Source organism: Poeciliopsis prolifica, unplaced genomic scaffold (assembly GCF_027474105.1).
Source record: "Poeciliopsis prolifica strain line A6 unplaced genomic scaffold, Auburn_PproV2 SCAFFOLD008, whole genome shotgun sequence".
In the NCBI taxonomy this organism is placed as follows: Eukaryota; Metazoa; Chordata; class Actinopteri; order Cyprinodontiformes; family Poeciliidae; genus Poeciliopsis; species Poeciliopsis prolifica.
Window position 1 is genome coordinate 896,035 of NW_026562383.1, and position 22,919 is coordinate 918,953.

At 39.2% G+C, this 22,919-nt stretch overlaps 1 protein-coding gene across 4 annotated transcripts in view; it reads left to right on the forward strand.

The window, feature by feature from the left end:
• The first annotated feature begins 4,894 nt into the window (after positions 1-4,894).
• The window catches only part of crtc1a (CREB regulated transcription coactivator 1a), a 29,494-nt gene continuing 11,469 nt past the window's right edge, over positions 4,895-22,919 (forward strand). Inside the window, exons 1-12 of one of the 4 annotated variants that reach the window (XM_055032556.1) lie at positions 4,895-5,045; positions 9,542-9,658; positions 11,828-11,953; positions 13,992-14,053; positions 16,130-16,224; positions 17,302-17,387; positions 17,467-17,507; positions 18,053-18,231; positions 18,383-18,528; positions 19,645-19,749; positions 20,922-21,020; positions 22,755-22,859. In XM_055032556.1, coding sequence (XP_054888531.1) covers positions 4,920-5,045; positions 9,542-9,658; positions 11,828-11,953; positions 13,992-14,053; positions 16,130-16,224; positions 17,302-17,387; positions 17,467-17,507; positions 18,053-18,231; positions 18,383-18,528; positions 19,645-19,749; positions 20,922-21,020; positions 22,755-22,859 — 1,287 coding nt within the window. In that variant the 5' untranslated portion in view covers positions 4,895-4,919. The remainder of the gene's footprint in view (positions 5,046-9,541; positions 9,659-11,827; positions 11,954-13,991; positions 14,054-16,129; positions 16,225-17,301; positions 17,388-17,466; positions 17,508-18,052; positions 18,232-18,382; positions 18,529-19,644; positions 19,750-20,921; positions 21,021-22,754; positions 22,860-22,919) is intronic. The other 3 variants (XM_055032557.1, XM_055032558.1, XM_055032559.1) reach the window with 3 other exon arrangements.

The following is a 22,919-nucleotide window of genomic DNA, read 5'->3' on the forward strand; positions in this document are numbered from 1 at the left end:
CATCAACTTCACTATTGTCTTTGCCAACTTGATGGCTGCAGGTTTGAGTTTGGCCTTGTGCCTATCACCACTGCACTGAGACAGAGACAGGGCAGAGTCTTAATGAGAAGACTTAACAGAGCAGTATGGCAGTGTTATGTACAATATTTTCCAGCCATATTACACAGTGCCATTTCATAGCACAGCCAAATAACTATGTTACCTTCAGCTGTTATTGAAAAGCTAAATATATAAAATATGAACGATATTGAACGAAATGTAACTTTGCTATCGGACCTCTGTCTCTTTAAAAACTCCTGCTCTTTCTGAAACTCCACTTCAGGAAATCATCCCAACATGGCTCCTCCATTAACCTTTCAAAAATCTTTTAAGTACTCCAGATTCCTCCCACAGTCTAAAACATAACTGTCAAGTTAATTGGTTTCTCCAAATTCTCATCAGTGTCATGTTCTGTGTTTATTTTGAGTTTTTTGCGTCTCTGAGTCTCCGTGTTGTCCTGTCTTCCTTTGATTATTCCCAGGTGTGTCTTGTTTCCATGATTACCCTCAGTGTATTTAACCCCACCTGTGTCCTTTGTTTCCTTGGCGGGTCCTAGTTGCTTGTTGCCGTCCTGTCCTTTGTGTCTATTCAGTGTTGTTTGTCCATTTGTTGCCTCCAGTTGCTACTGCCGTTGAGCCCTGGCTTTCCGCTCAGCATGCTGCCAGGTTGTTGAACTGTATTTGCTGGACTTATTTCATCATTAAATCATCATTATTCATCTCATTTGGGTCTGAAGCGTCTGCCTCACCACCATCCCACCACAATTCTTGACATGTACATGTGTGTGCGTGGATGGTTGTTTGTCCTGTCTGTCTCTGTGTTGCCCTGCGACAGAGTGGTGACTTGTCCAGCATGTAGTCTGCCTCTTGCCTGGAACGTTAGCTGGAGATAGGCACCAGCACCTCCTGACCCTACTAGAGACAATGTAAAGAAAATAGATGGATGGAAATCATTTAAGTAGTTCCTATACTGAGCTCAGCTGACATGCAGTTTTACCTGTTGTTTGCTAATTGCTGCTGGCTAGTCTGAAGGAGATGAGTGGGCTAGTTCTGGGGCAGGGATGCTCTGTGAGACAGAAGTTTGGAAACTGCAGCATTGAGTATTGTGTACAGTGTTCACTGCTGTCGTTCAATCGCATTCTGTTTCTCAGTCATTCTGTTGCATATTTGATAAGTTTTTGGAGATCTTCATAAGCCATTGTGGGTTTTAGCTTCTAACAGATGGCTTCTGAATTCACTCTAATATGTTGTTATGCAGAGCGGTTCTGGGAACACTCAAAGACTGCAAGATTCCAAACAATCTGGATGCAAGAAGCACCTGACTTATTCCCCCTTTTTGTGCCATAGCATTTTCTTATCTTTCCCTCTTAGTATTTAGCAGGACCTCACCAGCACACTCAGTAGTGACTATTTACCCCCTTGAGGCTCGTTCATAGCATTAGGAACACATACCACCACCTCCTTCTGTCACCTCCTCTGAAGTTGCTGTGTTACTATGGTAACTTTACAACCAAAGTGCACTCTTCTTATTGGCAGGTGAAACAGCTCCACTTTGCTTTTAGTGGCTGAAAAACACAATTAATTATAGGTTGTGAGGCAACAAAACACAAGCCAGAGGTGTTTTCTGTTTACGAATAGTCCAATAAAGCAAGAATTTTTTAAACACAACTTTCATTAAAAAACAAACAAAAAAATAAAAATAGAACATTCTAAATGACAATGTGAGGATTCCTGTCTGAAGTTTTTCCGCAGTCCAGATGTGCAGTGCGCCTCCACAACACCCCCGCGCAGCAACGTGAACACACAGAGCCTCTGCGAGGGGAGATTTGTCAAGTCAGCCAGAACCAGAGTGGAAACCAGGCAGCCACAGCAGTCACAATAAAGGTCTTTTCTTCAGATTGATTTATTTAATAAACTTGCAAAAGTATCTACCATTGTCTGTGTGGAGCAAGTTTATGTGGGGACCAAGGTGGTGATGGAGGGAGGAGCCTCAGTGTTCCTGGGCAGACACTTGCCTTGCTGTCTGCTACAGAGAAGCTGTGCCTGCAGCTACAGTCCAGTAGCTTGTCAATGGGAGAGTGACTGAAAGTAGTGTGAAGAGCTTTGGGATCCTTTCGTCTAGATAAAGCACTCTGCAAGAAAATATGCTAAATTAGCTAAAATATGACACTATTTCAATTGTTTTTACACCATTCTAAACAATAGAATCCAAGTAATGGTATACCATGTATGCAGTACATTTTTCCATTAGATCATATCGAAGTGTATACAATTTTTTTCACCACATTACAATAGACTATACATTTCCATAGTAGTGATGTTATAGAACATAACTACATAGTATCATTTTTTTTATTATATCCTCTTAGTCTGCACAATTTCTTTTACTAATCTCGCCTCTGTCAGCCTGCCCCAGGGCAGCTGTGGCTACTATGCAGTAGCTTGCTACCATCAGCATGTAAGTGTGTGTGTGAATGGATGAATGACTGTAGTGTGAAGTGCTTTGGGGACTTCTGGACTTGATAAGGTGCTATACAAGTATGAAACAATATCACGCCACACCATGCCATACTATACTATGCTATACCACACTATAATATACCATACTATGCAATATTTTACCCACTCTATAGTACAATTTAATACATACTATACCACCCTATACTACACTATACTATGCCATACTATACCATACTGTGCCATATCATACTATACTATGCTATGCCACACTATACTATACCTTACCATATCATACTATGCTATACTACACAATACAATTCTATACTGTACTATGCTACACCATTCTATACCATACTGTGCAATACTATGCTATTCTGTGGCACACAATACTATGCCATATTATACTACACTACACTATGCTGTACCATGCTACACTATACTACGCTATACCTTTCTACACTGTACTATACTATATCACACAATACTATACAACACAATACTACATTTTACTGTACAATACAATTCTATACTATGCCATTCTATGCTATTCTATACTACACCATACCATGCTATGCTGTCATACTACACTAAACTATACTATGCCATGCTATACTATACTATACAATAATACACTTCACTATACTATACTGTGCCATACACCATACCACACCATACTATATTATGCTATACTGTACCATACTATGCTATACCATACTATACTATGCTATATCATACTACACTATACTACACTATAATACATACAATACCATAGCACCCTATAGTACACTTTACTTTTGCTATACTATGCAATACTATACAATGCCATACTGTACTATACTATACTGTGCCATACTATGCTATGCCATGTTATACTGCACTATATCATGCTATGCTATGTTACACTATACTATGCTATACTATGCCATACAACACTTTACCACACCATACTATTCTACATTATACTACACTGTACCATACTATGCTGTACTATACTATAGTATCCTGCCATAGTTCAGTGCTGCATACTGTACTGTATACTGCACTGGCTGCAGTGTATGTTGACAATGCTGTGAAGTTTATTGGAGCAGGAGCAGGAGTTGCCACAGTTGGAGTTGCTGGATCTGGTGCTGGAATTGGGACTATGTTTGGTAGTCTCATTATTGGCTATGCAAGGAACCCATCTCTGAAGCAGCAGCTGTTCTTCTCCAGTATAGGAGAATGCTGCGCTGTACTATAGCATGCTGAACTGCACTATATATTATATTATGCTATACTATGTTATGCTATACTATACAATACTATACTGTATCGCGCCATACAACACTATCCTATGCTATACTGTACTACACTATGCCATGCTATATGCTATACCACACTATGCTACTCTATACTATACCAAGTTATACTAGACTGCACCATATTATACAATGTCAAACTAGACTATGCTATGCCATACTACATTACACCATTTTGCACTATACTGTACTAAACTATCCTATGCTATACTGTACTATATTGTACTATGCTATACTGTGTTGTATAGCATAGCATACTGTGATATGCTATACTATGTTATACTCTGCTACAGTATGCAGTGCTGTGCCATACACTGTTCTATGATGTACTATATTTTACAATATTATACTCAGCATAATATATTATGACAGTATACTATATACTATGCTAAACTATTAAATACTATACTTTGATATGATGTGCAATGCTATACTATATGTTATATAGTATAGTATATACTATGCCGTACTCTGCTATACCCTGCTACTATACTATGTTATGCTATACTATACTATACTATAGTGTACTGTACTGTACTGTACTGTACTGTACTGTACTGTACTATACTATACTGTACTATACTACGTATGCTGGCAGCGATGCCAACATGTATTGTGTTGTAGTCTAATTTTTTTCTTTACAATATTCTACTAAATACTGTTATATACTGCAATAGTATTGTCATTTATTGTAATTGTCTACTTCATCAAACAGCATGTATAGAAACTGTGCATTATGTACAGAACATGATATCATGTGGAAATACATGGCAGTTTAGAACAATGTAGTTCAGTATAGTTTAATTGAAGTGAATAATGTTATTCTGTATCATTAATCAATGTGTTCAAGTATACTATTTAATACACTACAGTGTACTTGCATAGTGTCATTTCAGAGTAAATTATTTTACAATATGTACTACACTGTAATTCTACACTATGGCACTACGTACGTACTCAATATATTAAATGACTCCAATGGTATTGGAGAAATGGGGAAAGTACAATAAAATAAACTGTGTTTGATTATTTTTTTCGGTTCGCTTAAAATCCCTGACCGGAAGCTGGACGTCAGCACTCTGTGTAACTTGACCACTGCAGGGAAAACGGAGCAGAAGAGCGAAACATGGCGACTTCGAACAATCCGCGGAAATTCAGCGAGAAAATCGCTTTACATAATCAGAAACAGGCAGAGGAGACAGCGGCGTTTGAAGAAGTGATGAAGGACCTGAGCATAACGCGGGCAGCCAGGGTGAGGACTCCGTTTTCTGGCTTTTCTCCTTCCTCTATCCGGTTCAGATGTGGGTTGCAGAGCGCGGCGGCAGGCAGGCGGCAGGCGGCAGGCAGGCGGCAGCACGCAGCCTGGCCAGCAATGGTAAACAATAACAAACGACATTCGCTGCCAGCTGGAGCCCTGCTCTCCCTCAGCTCACTGCAGACAGAGCAGGCAGCAGATATCCGTCCTGCAGGGATCAAATGGACAGTACGGTCTCTAATATGAAAACAGTTATTTTAATATTTAGTTTTGCGGGAGTGCAGAGCGGGGGGGAGGGGGCGGGGTGGATGCCTGTTTGACAGTGCGCGCCCAGGCGCTGCCGTGTCCTCCCCTTGTTGTGTCGCTTTCTGAGGCTCTGATACAAACGAACCAGAACCTACATGCACATGTTTGCTGAAGTCAATGATTTGCATTTATTTCCATCGCCTGCCTGGGTGCCAGTGACACGGGATGCGCACGTGCATGAACGCGGCTTAGGGAACTAGTCTCAGGCCCGTGTCCACTGATACATGAGTGGCATGCATGTCAAATATAAAAGCCGTGAGATTACGTGAAATTTAAGCCACACAGCACAAATCCAACGGAGAAAAGCTGGGCTGCAGCTGCTGAGTGGAAGTGGGTCCTGATTGCTGTGACAGTGGAAATGTCATGAGACTGCAGCCAGCCAGGTCAGACTATAGACCAGAGGAGACGCTGCTCATTACTACCTCTGTTAACAGGTGGATATTTTTCTGTTTCATTGCTGGAGATAAGATGGGGTTAACAGAAATTTGATTTGATACTTTTAGCAATTAGGTTTCATCCCAGGGGCAGTCCAAGGTTATGTGTGGCCCTAAGCAGAAATTAATTTGGGGGCCCACTTTCAGCAGATCTACTTACAAACAGAGCATGGATAAAAATGTCATTGTTGCTCAGTTGATATATGACACAGCGTTCAAACTTTTGTCAAACTTTATCTTAGTGTATAAACAAACTAAGCATTTGTAGATCACTCTTAATCATATCTTTTATCTATAAAAAGAAATTCTTTATATGTGGACTGATTTACTTCTTTTAAATGGAAGACATGTTTTCCATGTAACAGACAACAAAATGACAGCTGCAAATGTTAAAGTAAGGAAAACATTTTGGTCTGTATTTAATTCAACTCAAACAAATGCTCCCTTCGGTCTGTGCCATATAGACCTGTGGGCTCCTATTGAGGGTTTCTCACTTTGACTTTCCCTGTCATGTTATTGTTTTAGACTATGTTTACATGGACTGCCATCTGGAAGCTGCTGGTCTTTTCAGATGTGGAGTGGAGAAAAGTTTCACGTTCAGATGGTACTGCCGTGACACCTTGAACCTGCTGTAGTTGTCATGTCAGACCACTACAAGGGACTGTGATTTTAACATGTTACCACAACGTTCATGCACTTTTGACCTGCAGCTTCCACCTCCCTAACTTCCATCTGATTTAGAAAACAGTAACCTGACTCTGTCTCTCATGAACCAAATGCTCATGTAACGCATATGTTCCTTACCAGGAGTTGTATTGAACTGAACACATTGGGGGGCCTGTAATGTGTAATAAACAGTCAAATAGAAAAAATGCCAACTCAAAAAAATTATTCCATTATAGTTTTTATGTCCAGTCTCAAGGGATGCCCCTGCACGTCGCACATAGTGCATACCCACTTTTTGCGCCACTCCCCTGTAGCCTTGAGACCTGTGCAGCATCCACACTTTGACTCTCTGTGGGAGGTGTTCTCAAAAAGTGCCACTCTGGCATCTGGTTTTATACAGTGACTGTTTCAGGGACTGTGATTGCTGGGGATGTAGAATTGAGCCTCTGGATCTTAACAAAAAGGTTTTCGTTTCACTGAAAATCGTCTCTATATAAACAGGGCCTTAAAGGGACAGTACAATGTATTTATCAGCCATGTTACAGCACAATCTAAGAGCTATGTTAACTTCGGTTGCCATAAGAATGCTATTTATGTCAAACATGACTTAAGAGAAATTTGACTTCATAGTTTAACATCTTGAAATTGGGCCTCTGTCTCTTTAAAAACTCCCGCTCTTTCTGAAACTCCACCTTCAGGAAGTCATCACAACAAGGCTCCTCTGTTAACCCTTTACAATATTTAATGAGCTCAACAAATGCTCAGTCCCACCAGTTGTTTGCTAATTGCTGCTGGCTAGTCTGAAGGAGTTGAGTGGGAGAGTACCAGGGCAGGGCTGCTATGTAAGGAGAAAGCTCTGAAGCTCCAGAGCTGTGAGGAGGACCTGCACCTTTAAGGGGGCAGTCAGTCCACCCAAGCGGTTTGCACAGCTTAATGGTTGCCATGGAGATTAAAGGATTTATCAAACATTAAATAATCAAAGCAAGACTCCAGGTATATTTGTAATGAGGGAATAACATCATAACCTGATGAAAAGCCCACAAAAGTCAATTTGTCACAGCACTGCCTTTCTAAAGGTTCCTAGCCTCTTGGTCTCCATCGGACCATGTAATTCTTGACAACAGACAAGATTGAGCTAACCAACTGATGTACCAGACAATGCCCAGTGGGCAGACACACATTTATGGGCTAGCCTGGAGCTGTCATAATTAAAATAAGTTAAAAAAAGATTATTGTAAGTAGTTTTTGTGGACATTGATAGACCATTGGTGGATTTTCTTGAAGGACGTTGGGCCAATCCGATGAAATCTCTCAGCACTTCTGCCCGTCCCTCCCGTCCCTTTTGACCAAAGTTATTAGATGTTTAAATTTGAGCTGACCTGACATGGAGAAAAGTGTGTGGCACCACAACAGCAGAAAAAGCACAGCGGAGATGTAGAAAAGCTTTAAGAAAAATGGTTCAAAGGTCTGCAAGAGGATGCTGCAAAATGAAACAACCTGTTGTTTGATATTACCATCACAAGCTGAACTGCAGCTGCAGGGGCCCAGCCAGAGAAACAGGTAGAATTAGCAATGCAAGGGGACTTGCCATCAAAGGAGGATGAGGAGAGGGTGAAGAGAGGGACCCAGGTCAGATCAGCTGCTGTAGTCAAAATGTTAGTATGCCATCAGAAAAACATTGGAATAAACGTATATTTCATGAAACAGTAAAAAGACATGTGTAGCAGAGTTTCTTTCACATCCACTTTCACTTTAAGATGGCAACTGTGATCATCTCTCTCATCATGGGTCCAGTCCTGACCACAGAGTACTGTACATGTTCAAACACAGAGAAACACCCTGGGATCAGAAGGTTGTGAAAGGGTACGTCTCTAACACCTTTGAACACCTGGAGGCTGAACTTTAAAGCCCTAACACTTTTTGAACGAGTTTGAAGGAGTTACTAAGAGCTTCCACCGGTTCTCTGCTCTGGTCTCAGTGTAATGTCTTCAAACTAATGCATAAATATCTCTGATCTAAATGATTCCATTGTATCTCTGGCTGTATGCTAAGGTTTGCCATCATGCTTGAAGGTGAACATCTGGCCTAAAGTCTGCTGCAGCCTCTAGCTCCCTCTGTCCAACCTTTACCTACATCCAGCTTTGCATCTGAAGAACTCCATAACATACATGTTATATAGGAGAACAGTGAAGTCACTGAACAGCGTTTTGCATGTGGAGCATAAAGTTCAGTTTTTATTTCATTTGCCCGAAGAGGCTCCCTCTTTCCACAAGTTTGCTGTGTCCCCTGCATGGCTTGTGGATAACTTCTTATCACTTTCTTTCAAGGATTTAGTAATCTTGCCACTTTTCCACGAAGGCCAGATTTGTTGAATATGTGCCAACTTAGTATTTTCTGGACTTTTTATTGAATACAGAATCACTGAACACCATATATGAAGAACTACCCTGAATGCAATAAATGTCAGATAATTAAACATGTAGTCATTGAGTGTAATAAGAAATACTATGTCTCAGACTATTTTGAATATTTTGTGTCACCAGTTGTGTAATGCAGCATAAAAAGCTTTGGAGGGTAAAGAGGTCAAATAAAGCCTGCATTAGTTGAGATGAAAATAATAATTCATTTTTGAAAGTAGCTGCATAGACTGCTCATTACATGGAGTCTTTCCTTGCTGTAGTCCCCACCCAGAAAGATTTTACCAGTTTTTATTTAATAGTAATAATCAATTTTATTTATATGCCTTTTTTTTTTAACAAGATCTTTCCCAAAAATATTGCAGCTAGAAAAGGAGTTTTCAGAGACTGGAAACATGTTTTCTCTGTCAGAGATGCTTTCCTAGTCTGAGCTGTTTGCTGCAGCTGCAATTGCAATGAAAGATGTCTTTATAGTCTGAGGAGATTTATACAAAAGTTCTATAAGTCCAAGAGGTTCAATGTTTTCTTCTCAGCAATAAGTTTTTATTTAAAAATAGGTTGTTTCTAACCAGTATTGACTATTAAAGTGTTTTACTGTGGGGTACTAACATTCATAACATGAATGGATGTGAATGATGACTTTCTTTCTGACCTGATGTTCTGCTTGCAGCTCCAGCTGCAGGACACAAAGTATTTGCAGATGGGATCGAGTCGTGGGCAGTACTATGGAGGATCTTTGCCAAATGTGAATCAGGTTGGAAGCTGCACTGCTGATGTGCCTTTTCAGGTGAGACCTTACTGTTATAGTCCTACTTTTTACATAGCTCTGGACGAACTGCTAACATAGACTAAAAGATGGAGGTTAGCAAGAAACTTGTTTCCATACTGTACAATGGTATTCTATTGTCTAAACAAGGTGACACAAACTACATAAGAAACAAGTGGGTAAAAGAAGGACATTTATCTATCTCATTGGAAGTCTGGGAACAGATTAACAAATTACACTGGATGACCTCGAGCTCCAATACATAGAGGTTGTTCTGTTGGAAAAACTCTGTTCGATATTTTGTAACTCCAGTTCAGAAAGAAGCGGCGACTCATGTTGGAGACTCTGTGGAACAAATGAAGCAAATCACCACCACATCTTCTGGGGTTGTCTGGTGTTCAAAGTTTTTTGGAACAAATATATTCCCACCTAAATAATATATTTACTGAAAAAATCCCATATGAATGTGAATCCCTATACTTAGGAAACATTTCATTTGATAACTGGACTCTGGAAGATAAAAAAAACTGCTGTTAGTGCTTCTGGCAGCAAGCAAAAAGACAATCACAAGAAAATGGTTAAAGCCTGAAGCACCTACAATTGAAGACTGGGTCAACATTGTACAGGACATTTACATTCTGGAGAAATTGTCTTTTACTGTTCAAGGTCGAAGGGAATCATTTTTCAGGCTCTGGTCTAAATGGACTAACTATGTAAATTGTAATTCCTGTGGACTAAAGATGTCTATCACATGCAAGTTAGGTGGTGCTACATGGAATATCCTGGTTCAGGACTGGCAAACTTATACTCCTGATTGTGTCTGTCCCCCAACCCAACATGAGAAAACCCAGACCAGACCCACTCAACCCCCCACTCACCCTTTTGTTATAGATGTTCTGTTATCATACAAAAACCTGGATTGGATTATGTTATTCCTTTTCATATCCCCATTATGATGGAAGCTAGATTGTATAAGTAATTGTATCCTGCCTTTCCAAATAAAAAATTAAAATATAAAAAAAAAAAAAGATGGAGGTTAGAGGTTGTCAAAATCTCTTCTGAGATTTTAGTTCAATGTGCAGAAGTTCTGGTTCTGATTTTCCAGGATGTAATCCTTATTTATCCTGCTCATATTGCTAAGCCAGGGGTGTCAAACTTAATGAAGATCTAAGATGGACAACTGAAGATTTGATCAAGTTTGGAGAGTCTTTTGAAGCCTTTTCCAAGTAGTTGTAGACTATCAGCACACAAAGCTGGATGCTAAGATTAGGACATTTGTCACCACTTCAACTAGGTCTAGAAGAAGGGCAAAACTGACTGTCTGACTCAAATAAGAGCAAATTAATTAGTGATTTCCAGCCTGTTATCAACTGGAATCTTCTACAATACTGGTGTCACTGTCCACAGCAAAGAGAAATTTATGTCCCATGGACTGGGAAGGTGTGGATCATAGACATGGAGCTAGACGTCAAGTTCTTTTCTTGGGATTTGTGTACAGGTTTATGTTCCTTCATTTTGGATTATAACAAATTAACTTTAAAATCAAACTTTTGCAAACCATAATAGTCTTTTCATTAAATATATACAGCTTTATGTTGTATAACAAATTTGAATCAATCATTTAAAGACTCAAATTAACATGATGTTCATGGCCATACTAAACGGACGTACACTTCTCATTAAAGCTGTAAGCTTGAAGAAAAAAAGCAGACGAAATGAATGAAATAAACAAGTGATCAAAGCTGCTAAGGTGATGGAAAAATTGGTTTAGGGAACTTTTAATACAGGACAGGATTATCAAATGCCTCTCTATAGGAAAGAAGGAAAAAACATGTCTTCTTTTCACCCTAATTTCTCAGGAAAAGATCGCTCAGTCAAAATAAGAAACTTTTCTGCGTTAAATCTTTGAGTGCATTTTGCTGTTTATTAGGATTAAACGAGTTAAAATAATAACTAGTATTCTACTGATGCGCCAAAACTTTTTTTATTACATTTTTTTGTTTAATATTTTTTAGGTTTGATTTGAATATATTATTATATATTAAATATTCTAATTAAACTTCACTTTTGAAGTTTAATTTTGAATTTTTGAAGGTTCATTTCAGTGTTTATTTGTCATTTTGCCATGAGTCCCGTCATCTGTTCTACACCTGTTGTTTTGCTAATTAATGTCTTTTCATCATCTCTCAGAATTCAGGTTTTGACACGAACAGATCAACGCGACACCACGGATTGGTGGACAGAGTCTACCGAGACCGGAACCGCATTACATCGCCCAATCGGAAACCGCTCTCTATCGACAAACATGGACGCCAGATATCCTTTACAGCTGTGTCAGTGCTGGGAGACATCTATTATGTAAATCATAATAGATGTGGTTGTAAAACATATTATGGTAATACATTTTCAGTAATTTCCCTATTAGGGGAACAATCAGTTACAATTATTTTATGTTATTTTCTGTTAGTGGATATAAGAATCTTCTGCTCAGACAGTAAAATCACAGATTAATCAAAATCTAGTGTTCTGTTGGTGCTTTAGGTCCATAATCACTGTACTGTAGAAATATTCACGCCGTTTGACCAGTCCAGTTTATATTTTGTCCTTTACCACCTTCAACTGAGAGAAGCTCAGTTTCAGTGGTAGCGACTGCATCATGGCATTTTTTTAAAACTAGCATTAAAAAGCACTAAATACTAAAAGAGAAATAGCCCTTATGTTAGTACTTACAAGTTTGTAAATAAATAAGCAATGAGAATGCTTGCTAAGTACAATAATAACCAGTACCAAAACACTAAAAATCAGAAAAAGTCCATTTCAGGCACAATGGTATTTCCTGTTGTAGCATCCAGAAAGATTAATCTGCCCACATTCATGCAGAGAATAGGAAACAGTAAATAATTCAATGATTTATGACAGTAACTTGTGAAGTTAGAACTATGCGTCATCAATAGGGTCAGGAGGAGAAATAATGTATTAGGGGTGAACGACCCCTAATAAAGTGCCACCCTGAGTAGGAAGCCATATTTCACCTTAAATACTGGCACTGGATTAACTGGCAACAAACAAGTGTGACCAAAAGTTTAATCAGTTCTGCTTTTATGTCAAGACATCTTGACGAAATGATACTGTCGTCATGGCCTGGTGGACGGACATAAGCAGTGATCCCAGAGGAAATTATTGCTTATGTCTCCAGAGGAGACATTGCTTACAAAGCCAAAGCAATGGATGTAAGCACTTCACTCTGCACAGAACAAGCTCTTATTTTACCTGTTCAAAGAGAGTGAGCGGTTTCCGGTGGCTTCTCAGCAAGTTTGCTCATGTCACACTAGGCAATAATCAGAGAAACTGCAAAATGAAAACCCTAAGAGCTACATCTAACACGACAACATTGAGGCTCAGTTCAGACAAAATCCAGTAAAAACAAGTATTATTAAAGACTCTATAATCCCATTCCTCTGGTATTTTTTGGTTTAAGTAATCTTTTAAGTTGAACTACATGTTTTTACTGACTAAAAGTAATTTGGTCCAGCCAGAGTTCTGAGTTTAAATTGGTCAAAAAATCAAAAAGCAAGTCAACAAATATAAGAAGGATGTGATTACTATAATGCTGATTTTCCATTTTTCATTGGTTATTGATAACGGTAGAAATGCTTTTCAACAGGCCCTCTTTTGAAAACTGTAATGGGAACATTTTTATTATTGATTCTTCTACGTCATTTTTATTTCCTGAAAGAATGTCCAAAACATATTAACAGACATGCTTATGTATGGTTTGCCTCAATAATGTGACGTGCATCAATGGGCGCTCTTTCTTAGTTGTGGGGGTTGTAGATAATACATAGAGGATCAAGGCAGATTAATGAGAAATAATACAGGAATACTAAAAATAATAAATCCATGTCTTGAACTGTGATTGGAGGCCAAACAAAATCATTCAGATGGCCACAAATGGCCCCGGGCCACGCTTTGGACATCTACGGCCACGTCAACTACGTGTGCTGGACAGGCCAATTTTGTATCATCGTTGAACCATATTTGGGTGCCACACAAAATCAGTCCAAGAGCTACAGATAGCCCCCACACCACACTTTAGTGATTCTTTGTGGTATGTTGTTTTTCCGTGGACCGAATGAACTAACAGTGAAAAATTATGACGATCACATTCTTTCTTCTTCTGTCCTGATGTTGCTCCAATTTAAGGTTTATATCTTTTATAAATAGTTGCAGTGTGTTGAGGAAGAAGTCTTGCAATGAAATTGCTTTAGTGAACAAATTAGTAAACTGGTTTTTGCATTACACAAAAAGTCATAAAATTACATGGGATAATGATTTTCTTGACCTGAAGCGTCACATTGACAGCTGTCCGTATGGCTCGGTTTATCTGTCGCCGCCTCCTGACACCAGCTGGAGAAGGTAAGAGCGTTTGTTCAGTCTAACTCCGTGGCCCGGACACTTCCTCACACAGCCACACATAGTTCACATGCTCTTACTTCTCATCAAAAAGTTTAATACGATTAATGTAGAACTGAGAACATATAATAAAACCTAGATATGTTTAAAAAGTGCATCATAAAATGGGATTGTTTCTACATCTTTCATAAAAAGGTTAAAAGAAATGAAGCATCTTTAAAGACGGTAACTAATGCATGTGGTGTTTGACTGTTTAATTAGAAACCCTTCCACACCAATTTTTGTGTCAAGTGTGTGGGTGAGAGCAGTGCTGATGCTCCATGTCTTTAACAACATTTCGACCTTGGAGGACAGTGTGGTAGTTGTAGATGTGTGCCTGCATTTCAAGGCTCAACTTGTTGGCCCGAGCAGCGAAAGCGCTACGAAGGCCTATTATAACCATACTTTTTCTTATTATTACGATCCTGTCAAATGAATTGGCTTTTTGGGAGCTTTAACATATTCAAAAATTGTCCATGAAGTTTTCCAAACTTCATGGAAAATTGTCCCCCTCGTAAAATTTCGGATTCTGGTGGAATCGCCAGTGGACATGGCCAAACTGCTCTAGAGCGCCCCCAAATGTGAGATAGGAGAAACCGTAGGTCGTAGAGATCTATGTAGGTACATCCCCCAAAATTAAAAAAGTCTTGGAGGTACCTCCTAAAATGTACAAGGAGGTGAACATTTTGGGTCAAAGGTTGAATTTTGGCTATTTTAATTTTTACTCATGTCAAACATTAATGGACTCCTAGAGATCTCGACCTATCAGCTTCATTTTTGGTCAGGATACAACTCTGTCAGTAGTAGCTACTGGCTGAGCCTAACCTGCTGATCTTGATTTTGGACTGCACAGTTGTTTTGTTTTTCTGAAAAGCTGCTAAATATAGCAAAAACACTGCTAAATTGATAAGAGTGGGGTGACTGGAGTTAAGTACACTCATGGGCGATCTTTCATGGGGATTGAAAAGGGTACAGTGGTTGATTTTCTGGTCTTTGTGGAGGTAAATAAGCTTAGTGGATGATAACAGTTTGTCATGTAAGTATTGGTCAATCACTGATCTCCCAGAATTAAGAAAATTGGGGCAATTTTTTTGGTGCACCCTTATATATATGTATATCACACCTCTGTCATATGGAGCTATTCTATACCTTTAATCTTTGATGATAATTTTCTCACTAGCTGTGTTTCCATTGACTATGAAATGTTAATTACTCCATTTGACATATTGAAAATAAATTTGCTTAATGGAGTTTGAAAAGCTTGTTTTTAAATAAAAAGTTGGCATCATGGGCTGCTGCGGTGGCGCAAAGCACGACCCAAATATGCTGGCCTAAGTCCTTGTGGCGGTAATCTCATTATTCTCTTTCCTGCCAAACTACTTTCTAATAAAGCCAACAGAACACGAGAGCCAACAGAACCTTGAAAAAAATTGGCATCACAAAAGTCACATGATCAACAAGAAAATGTTGACTGTGGTGCAAACCACAATAAGGACGATGGCAGGAAGTAGTTCAAGGAGGACGCATGTTTCTTAAAGGCCTAATGTGCACAATCTTATTCACATGTGATTTTACTTATTTAACAGAAATACATCATATATGGCCTGGTGTTTTATATATATATACATATTTTTTTTACATCAGCGGAATATTGAAGAATGTGTTGCACACATTTGTAACTGAAACGCAGCTACTTTCTCCAAACTAATACATAAATCTATATTTTGAGTCTTAATCACAAATATTTCAAACTGTTGCTGTGTTTTTCAGTAGCACACCAAGTTATGCTTGAAGCCTGCAGAAGCATGTTTCAGACAAATCTCAGCTTGCAGACACGGCAGGTTGGGGCAGAAGGTTCTTACTTCTATCTTCTTCTCTGACCCACTTTTCCTCATGCAGGACGACTTTTACCTTTGAGAACTAAACTTTGTTCTTTCAAAGTGTAAACATGCACAACATTATTGATAACACATTCACATGCTGACTTGCTTGTTATCTAGACTATCTCCTGCATTTCACTGTATGTGTTGTTTCCTGCAGGACAAATTCAGACTCAGCCCTGCATCAGAGCACTCTGACTCCTGCACAACACGCCTCCTTCACTGGAGGCTCTCAGGAACTTCAGCCAAAACGAGGTACAGGACATGTTGACACTAATCATACTTCTCTTTTGAATTGCTGTGGATAAAGGAATGTTTTGGTGTCCTAAACTGGTTTAAGTTGCTGTATGTGGAGCAAGTTGTTTGCTAGCTCTGCCTTTAATCAATTAGTTTGTGCTCCTAATGAAGCTTGATCTGAAGTGGACGGCTGTTTTGTTGTGATCTTTTTTCTCTGTGCTGTGTAGCTACTTTCTCTTGATGGTTCAGTCGAGTGCCCTCCAGTGCATGATGAAAGGGTCTGAATGTTGCTTTGAAGGCGTAGAAGGAAAATTGATTGGTGGGAACATGTGCTGGCTGATGAATGTTCTTGCTAATGGGTCATTTTTATTTTTTTCCATTCAGAAGCTTGGGATGAAACTGTATTCATCGTCTTTTGTGATTTTATCACACATTCTGCTTCAGCTGTACTTTTGTTTACTTTTATTTTTTGTCAATATTATGGAAGAAATTACTTTAACAAGAGCTTGGATGAGAAGAAATAAGAAATTTATTAAAACCTTGCAAGGTGAGAACAGAAATACAGAGTCAAAGGAGTCTGTCAGTCTGCTCTGACCAACAGTGGATCTGGCTTCTTTTTCTAGGTTCTGGACAGAGAGGAGAGATTTGATTGGACAATAGGTGTGAATCCCTGATGGTGATGTACCAGGGATTCTGTGGAGCTCAACACAGATGGTCTTGCCATTTATCTATTGTTAATGATAAGAGATTGTTCTTTGATGCTAAAGAGGGCAGATAGGTTCTACGTTGAGCAAGTAACACTTAGATAGTCTCCAGGATCAAGGACTGATGTTATATGGTACTGAAGATGTCTATCTGAGAGCAGCTTGACCAACATCATGATAAGACTATGCAGATAACCTAAAGCAGAAGAGGGGTAAGGAACACCTTATAAACATTTCTATTACAGTCAGTGATCTTTTCCTTTTTATCTAAATATCAGTGCATCACAATGAGCATGAGCTGATGTGCTCTAGTTCATTATGTGATGAAATAGAATTTACGTCTGTGCAGAAAAGAGACTGAAAGGACTGTTTTCTGTCTCCATGGGTCCAGTTCTCCTCCTCACTGTGCCAGGGTCTGGAGTCCTTAAGCAAGAGGTTGATGAAGACGGATTGAAGCAGAGCTGGGACTGTAAAAAGGTAGAAACTGGATGTGAGGATTCTTTAGATCTCTGTGGGATCCACTCACTGCTTTTGCTGTCTTTTTCTGTCCCTTCAGAATGAGTCGCAGTCTGAACCCTGTCAAGTTCCTGGCATCCAGTGAGTATTTTACTGCTTATATATATATATATATATATATATATATATATATATATTGGAGATTGTTGCAGAAGTTCTGTGTGTTGGACCGTGTGTATACCAGCCAATCTCAGTGTGTAAACAGTTGGGAGTTGATACATTCGATAAAGACTTACAGACCATATCCTTTTAAAATGATAGCTTCAGTACCGTCACTGGGACACAAACGAACAAAAGGTGATATATTTCACAGCAAAAGGAAAGAGGAAGGTTTTAAATGTTAACTCAGATAAACTGCATGTGTTAACGCATTAAAGTTAACAGCTCTACTTTACACACATGTGGTAAATAAATATATTTAAATACATTTCTATTTGAATTAAAGCCATCTGACTTAAATTAAAACACATTTTATCAGCTTAACAGCCAGAAAACCAAGGAGCCAAAAGACGAGTGCGGTCCAAGTTGTTCTTGGAAATGATGTTGCACTGAGTGATTTGCATAAACTGATGAGTGTTTGTGATTCCAGCGTTCTTGGATTCACAGCTTTGGTCTGTTTCCTGCAGCGTATTCCCGACCCCAGAGCAGCAGATGGCCACGTCTCTGAAACCAGCGGCCCACAACAGTGGTGGCTCTCTTCCTGACCTGACCAACATCCAGTTTCCTCCCCCTCTGCCCACCCCACTGGACTCAGACGACACGGCGGCTGCCTCATTTGGCTCTGAGGGCAGCACTCAGACTCCAGGTATTCCTCACATTGAGTCATGGACTCATTCAAAACTTCCTGACGATCTCAAACACATCTCCACAGGGCTTTTCACTTCAAACTTATGTTAATGCCAGTTTCATGTGCTTTTAAGAAAACTTCCCTTCTGCGGTTTTTTTATACTGGGTAGGAGGGAACACCTCTCAGCCAACAGTAACCATGGAAATGGAGCCTGGCCAGGAGAACATGGTTCCTCTCATCCTGAATGCTGGAGACTCACATCAGCAGCAGAACCTGCAGCTCTCCCAAACGTCTCCACCACTCCCTCTATCCCAGGTATTCTCTGCTCCAACACGGAACTGGGGCAGAGAAATTCTTATTTTTACTTTATTTTACAAGCATGTGGAGATCAGCAAAAAAAAAAAGAGACTAAATCTACAAAAGAATCAGTAGGTTAAACCTGTCAGTGGTGAAGTGAATAAAGGTTTTAGCAGTTCATGTCGTTGGGAGCTTCAATTGGACCTGGACGGGAGAATGATTCATCCCAGCTGTTTAAATCAAGTTTAATGATAAGTAAAATACTTTTCAGCTTGGTATTTCATTAGTTTTAAATTCTATTTGCATAGTGATGTCTCCTTGAAGTTGCAGTTTTGGTTTAAAAACAATATTCTTCAACTCACCAAGTGTAAGAAAAAAAACATTGTGTTGATTAATTCCATCTTTTAATTCTTATGTAAAAGTAACAGAAACAAAATAAAATCTCGTTTAGGTGGATGTGGTTCAAATGTTGGAGATATTGGAAATGTTGTACAAAGACATCGCAGATGATGCCTCATGCATTTTGGAGGTACTGAGTTGGGAAGCCAACATCTCATGTCACGTGAAGCAGTTTGCGTTGCAAAGTTTCCTCTCAGTTTTGATATAGCTTGTTGATAAATGGGTCTGTAACATTTCAGTGTGGTTCCAGTTAAAGCTTAACCAAAACTTACAGAAAATATCATCTGATGCTTCATGAATTTAGCTCTGTGTTTTCAAAAAGGTAAAATGTTCTGACTTTGTTTCAGTTGCTCTCTGGTGAAATATCAGGTGATATCTTAGCCCAGCCCAGCATAGGTTACATGACTCAGACACACAGCTGCAGCTGCAGCAGTATCTGTTTCAGTAACAACATTGTCATGTGAAAGAGTTAAAAATGGCTAATTAGTTAAAAGAAATCCAGATTCGTTACCCAGTAGACTCACACTGTAGACCTTTTCAAAGAAGCTGTAGTGCTAGTGGATTTTATTCACAGGATCTTTTCATGCAGAAAGAAAAGGGGCAAATACAAATATCAGGTTGGAGATTCAATCCTGGATGCATTGAAAAAATTGCATTTCTATTAGCGTTTTAATATTTCAAGGGTCCAGCAATGTCACCTCTCATTGTGTTTTTTTGTGTGTCTGTGTGTGTGAGTGTTCTCCCCAGGCGGCCATCAGTGCTATGAATCTTGAACAACAGCTGTCTCAGTATTCTTTCATCAATCAGCAGTCAATGACACAGACGCACCAGAACCAGCAAGTGAGTTTCTGTCCAAACACAGCTGTTATTAAAAATGTTCAACAGTTAACCTGAACCTACATTACACTCCCGATTAACATTCTGAGAGCAGGACATAAATATTAGCATTTCTTGCTGCTGTATCATAAACAAATGCTTTTAACTGCCAAAAGAAACAAAAGTAAATAACAAAAATGCTGTTGAAAACTCTTTGATCAACGGTTTAAGACCACAGATATAATGCTCTGAGCCGCGTCTGGCTCTGAGCAGATGAAATATGACTTGCCTTTTTCCTCCTGTAGCACAAGGGTTCTTTGAAATTACAGTCTTAAAATGTCCAACCTTAGCAGTGATGGAGTGTGGTAAGAGGTTTTGTTTGTGCAGCTCAGCAGTCCTGAAAAAATCAAAAACAGGAAGGCTTTTTGCTTTTCTCCTCAGAGGAATATGACAGAAAATTACATAAAAGCAAGAATTATGCACAGATTTGGACTTCTGGAGAAAATCTCCTAAACCTTTGATCATCTGCTGAAGTGCATCCTTGAGTTCAAGCGCAATTTTTAATTAGTCTTTCCTGTTTGTTTTGTCTTTTGCTCATGTTTCTTTTTTTACTCAGTCTGAGGTCTGGACTTTGACTAAGCCTTTGTAATAGCTCAGTATTATAAGAGTAAGCACAATTGATTGTTGACTCAGGAACAGTAAATAAAATTACAAATCATATATCTTTCATCATTCACTAACAGAAAAGGAGCATCACAAACTATTTCTGGTGGTGTAAGGTTTAGATTTATATGTGTCACTTCTTACTACAGACTATTTCTCTATAGAATTAATGGAGATGTTTTACTCTAGGTTTAGTTTACCAGCTTATTTTGGATGGAGTTAAGAACAACAGATATAATTTACGGCTCAGTATTAGTGCCAAAATTAAGACTATTTCACACCTAGCAGTGGCTGCTTCCCTATTGCAGGAGGCTATATTCATTCTGAAGATAGTCCTAATTTTGGCACTATTAATGCAGTATAATCACAAAGTGTTTAGGTTTAGATTTGTCTAATGGAAGACACAATGTGAAATCTAGTTGCCATGATCTGCATGACACACCAAAGCTTGTCTTTGACCTTTAGAGAGGATTCTTCTCTCTTTGTATTATGAGACAATCTTATTTATTGTGATTCTACTGTTTCCTCTCCAGCAGACGAGTCTAGTCCAGCTGCCATCTTCTGTGAACTCCTGCCCTATGTCAGACAACCAGACATCTGCACAAACTAACATGACCATCAACATGAATGCGGTGAGCATGCAGTATCTGTTTTGTTAGTGGAAACAAGGAATCCATTCTTTGGCTGGTTCCTGCACTTTCTCTGGAGTTAAGTCGGATGGTAGATTTCTGTCCCTGTGTGTCCTTGGTAAACAGTTTTAAGTTTTTAGGGGTTTTAAGTGTGACTTGCCGCAAACCTATTCTTCTTGTCATTTACAATTCAAATAAAATCTACACAATAATATGCTCATCCACAAAATCATTCAGTTGTCTGTTAGCATCTTTAGTCTTGCCATTGTTTGAATGCTGAAGTTGTTTACATCCAGTTTGTCCAGGGAATGAATGGGAATAAAAGGGGAAACATAAAACTTGAGGCTCAGAAATGAGCACGTTTCAATATAAACCCACTCCATTACAGGTCTGGCTGTGAGTTTAGTCTTAAACTCAGACTTTCTTCCAGGATTTTCTGGTATTTATATCAATCTGTCTTCCCTGCTGAAGAAATCATCCCTACAGCATATTGCTGCCTCCACCATGGTTTCATTGATAGCTTGTTCATTTTGATCCTCCCATGTAGAGCCCCCTCTGGTCTCTTCTGACCAGAGAATCCTCTTCAACGTGTTTGATGTCTCCTACAAGGCCTCCAGCAAATTGCAAACTAGACTTCTTTCTCATGGCCTTCTTTTCAAAATGACTTTTTCTACCATTCTTCAATGAAGACAAGATTTCTGAATTGGCATGTCATAGTTACCATGTCAACAGGTTCTCCAGTCTAAGCTGTTGGTCTCTGTTGTTCCTGCTTCTCTGATTAACATTGTCTGTGTCCAGCCCGTCAGTTTAGACCAGAGGTCCACAAGCTTTGTGTCCCAGAAGTGGCTCTTCGGGTCATCCACAACAGCTCTTTATAAATTTGTCTAAAATAATAAAGAACCAACAAATGTTTTTAAAATTAGATATAATAACAAATTCCGGTCTCATTACATTCTCATGGAATAATTTCATTGGATTTTCACAACAGAATAACACTAAAACTGCCAGTAATATTTATCTTGTCTTTAGCTTGGGAATTTTTGCATAATTAATCATTTTCTACAGATCAGCACCCTATAAAAAATGCATCCAGGGTGTGCTGTGGTGGCATAGGGGATAGTGCGACCCACATTTGGAGGCCTTAAGTTCTTGACGCAGCCGTCGCAGGTTCGACTCCCCGACCTGTCTTACGCCCTTCCTGTCAGCCTACTGTCATATAAGGGACAGTAGAGCCTGCAAAAAGCCCCTTGGAGAGGAAAAAAATGCATCTGTTCTTTTTTTTTTTTTTTTTAAGACCAAAACAACTAAGAAAATGTTGGTTCTTTAACAGTGACAACATATTTCCCGTGGTAGATATTTATTAAAAATAATAAGTTGTCTTCTGTCAAAATGTTATGCAACAAATAAGTTTTAGAGCCAATGGATTTCACTGGGTTTTTATGGGCATTAAAGTAAAAGGAACAAAACAAAAACACATACATGCCACATTCCAAAGACTGATTTGAGGTGTAAAAACCATCAGGAAATCATAGCTTTGTGTCATTATTTTCCTCCGTTTCATAATTACAAGGTCATTTGTGTTGATCCAGCTTGTAAAGTCCCAATAAAATACATTAAAGTTTGCGGTTGTAACATGAGAAAACTTGGTTTAAGAGTAAATGTTGAAGTATGAGAAGAACGGGACAGCACATGATTAGAGAAGACGCTCCTGTCTTATGATGTGTCCTCTCGTGTCAGGCCGCCTCCCTGCAGCAGTTCCGCCACAGGGTCGGGTCCTCGGCCAATCAGTCTCCAACCTCTCCCGTCTCCAATCAAGGCTTCTCACCCGGAGGCTCACCTCAAGTAAGGGCGTGTGAGCCAACAAGCCCAGGGCTCGCTCTGTGTTGACATCACCGTCCCTTC